Source organism: Tarenaya hassleriana, unplaced genomic scaffold (assembly GCF_000463585.1).
Source record: "Tarenaya hassleriana unplaced genomic scaffold, ASM46358v1 Cleome49, whole genome shotgun sequence".
NCBI classification, from domain to species: domain Eukaryota; kingdom Viridiplantae; phylum Streptophyta; class Magnoliopsida; order Brassicales; family Cleomaceae; genus Tarenaya; species Tarenaya hassleriana.
Genome location: NW_010967605.1, coordinates 569,955 through 573,047, shown reverse-complemented (window position 1 = coordinate 573,047; position 3,093 = coordinate 569,955). Strand labels below are relative to the sequence as shown.

Here is a 3,093-nt window from a genome sequence, read left to right as displayed (position 1 = left end):
ATCGTGTGATTAGTCCATATCATAGTTGTCTCATTTCGAAAATGATTGAAGTTTTTATTTGTATTCAAGATTGGATTTGTAGTCCTGATGGATTGAATAATGGTGAAGAGATATTGGAAGAGATTGCACACACAAAAATCTTAATATAAGATGTTGAATATTTGTATATTTATTTATTATCTTATTGATGATTTTTTATGCTTTTTTAGATGAAATAACTGAGTTGTTCGAATCTGCAATGCTAAATTTGGATAATTGATATGGCGATCAACGAGTTTTGGAGAATTAGAGTATGTAACATATAATAAGACATCATAGACATCAAGTTTTTATTAACCAATTGATTTATATTATATTTTGGAATGTTTCCAATTTATAGATTTTTCATTAAGATTCAACATATGTTTTCTCTGTTTATGGAGGTTTATGATTCTTAATCTTTAGAATTTAAACATTAAATATGTCTGTATCCGATGAAATATGATTGTGTTTGTAGTTGACTTGATTTAGGATATTTATGTTATGTATTTTGCATTTGAATATAGTTTTGTATTTGATAGATTATATATTTTATTTGTGTTTGAATTTTTTAATTTGATTTCTCTTTTTTATTATTTTTTTATGTTTGATACAAATATTTACAAATATTCATAGTTTTTACCGATATCCGAAATTGTGGATATCCGAAAAATATAGATCGGATATGAATAACAAGATTTGATATTTGTACAAATCGAATACAGATACAAATATTTGAAAATTTTCAGATATCCAATTCGTATCCACCGCTAATTTAATATTGAGTTTGAGTTTTTAGTTATTGTTGGGTGTGAATTCAATGGGATCAGAGAATTTGGTTTTTTATATCCGTTTTAATTAGATCAATTGTTATCAAAGTCTTTGGATTAATTCCGAATTATGGTATGACATGCGAATATTTCGGTGGACAAAACAGATCACATAAAAATAATTAAACGGTTATTTCTCGTAATTTAAATATGAAAAATCATATATAAAATATTGAATTTTCATGAAAACTCTCCGAAAACATTTGTTGGATTTTTAAAATAAAAAATATTAAAATTATATAACTTTCATATTAAATCTCAATTATTTAAATAGTCAAATTCTATCAATGCGTCAATATTTCGACGAAAACTATTATAATATTTGATTTGATGCAGCAAATCGATAATCTGACGAGGCTCTCGTGTGAGACGTTACATCATCATCATCATAAAAAATAAAAAAAATAAAAACAGCCCAATTGCTCCAAAAACCCATTTATGTTTTGAAATAATTATTTCCAGTTGTATTGTTTTTTTAATGACTAAAATTTCAGCCCCCAAACCTGTAGATTTCGACTCATCAAACTGATCAAATGACGAAAATACGTATATTATTAGGAATTATTAGGAATATATACGACTTAATTAATTCCTTGGACGATAAGAGCAAATTTATATATAGAGAGTTCATTTTTAAATAGAACACTAAATATAATCGAATAAAAAAATATAAATATTATCTATAATAAATATAAATAGCAACATTCTCAGGAGTCAGGATTATATCTATACAACATTCATGGGATTTAACATTCCATAAGAAATATAAATAGCGAATCCCATCATTTGAGATATATATATTACAATTTCTTGGCGGACACATGATTATACACACTTGCATATATATGTTTCATTTCAATGGAAACCAAAGTGGGAGATCTCTCCCTTACCAAAGTCTTTTGAGATCCTCCCAACATAATAATCCCACAGTCCAAAACATGACATGAAAACTACATAAATAAAGACTCCTCAATGAGGAAACTCAATTAGGGAAACAAATATATATATGTGTATATATATATAAGCTAACACAATGCTATAGAAGTATACATACCGATGCGGATCAAACGAGGGGAGAAGGAGAAATATCCGCGGTTTTTACGGGCCGAGACGATAAGGGCCATCGCCCATGTAATGACCGTCCATGTAAAGAGCTGCGCTCTGAGGATGCAAACCCTCCATCACCATGAACTGCATATCTTCGGACGGTTTCCAATGGCGTTTCCTTTGGTTTATGAACCAATTGTTGATCTGTTTCTGATCTAAACCGGTCGATTCAGCCAACGCCACCTTCTCCGACTCCTGCGTGTAATCAAATCAAAACAGTCCAAATGAACCGATTGTGAATCTTACGAAACGTGAATGTTTTTTTGTGGCATTATGGCTTAGAGGAAATGGTCGGTTCTTGCTGATTTCCACATGAAAGTTGCATAGATGCCGGAAAATTAAAGTTAAAAAACATTGTAGTAGTAAACAAAAAGATTACTTTACCACATCTTTGTTGATTAATTAGCTCGTTAATCCGTCGTAACACTAAGTATGAGAGCTAGCAAAGGAGTACCAATTCACACAATGACTACACGTTTTTGTAACGAAGATATCCGAGCCTTTGGACTGACTAAATGCAGAATCTCAAACCGAGAATTTGTGGAAAAAGCGATGAGATACGAGGAAGAAGGAACGTATATATACGTACAGAAGGATAAGGCCATTTGTAATGCAACTCCCACCAAGTGAGCAGCTTCTGCCTCGCCTCTTTCGGGAGTTTCCCTTTCTTCTTCTTCTTGGACAGTTCTTGCTTCAGGCTGCTCAAGTAGCCACTGTATTTCCTCAGCAAGTGATTCTTCAGTTCCCGATCTTCTGCCCGGGGATCGATCTCCGGAAGTTCAGTTTCACCTCCGCTGTTGTTGTCTTGATCCTCCTCTGATGATCCCGCACCGTCGCATTTCCCATCTATATATATATATCAATCAATACATTCAGATACAACGTTAGAGAACAAACTTGATATATGTCTTTTGACATGTACACTAATCATAGAAGCCATATATTCTACATTATTTCACAATGTAAAAAAAAAAACTTATCGGAAATGAATCTGGAACCAAACATCGAGCTGGTTACAATTGTTGTAATATTCGATCAGTTTTTGGACATTGATCCTGTGACCAAACTCATTGTCCCCATTTACAAAACACCAAACAGATATTAGCCTTTGCAAATATTCGAAAACGAAAGGAAAGAG

The 3,093-nt window shown here is 31.9% G+C and overlaps 1 protein-coding gene across 2 annotated transcripts in view; it reads right to left on the bottom strand.

Annotated features, from left to right (window-relative positions):
- Positions 1 to 1,609: 1,609 nt before the first annotated feature.
- The window catches only part of LOC104825802 (homeobox protein knotted-1-like 1), a 3,343-nt gene continuing 1,859 nt past the window's right edge, over positions 1,610 to 3,093 (bottom strand). For both annotated transcript variants that reach the window (XM_019204006.1, XM_010558192.2), the window contains exons 5-6: positions 2,545 to 2,801; positions 1,610 to 2,150 (exon numbers count right to left, since the gene is read on the bottom strand). In XM_019204006.1, the coding sequence (XP_019059551.1) occupies positions 1,947 to 2,150; positions 2,545 to 2,801 (461 nt within the window). In that variant the 3' untranslated portion in view covers positions 1,610 to 1,946. The remainder of the gene's footprint in view (positions 2,151 to 2,544; positions 2,802 to 3,093) is intronic.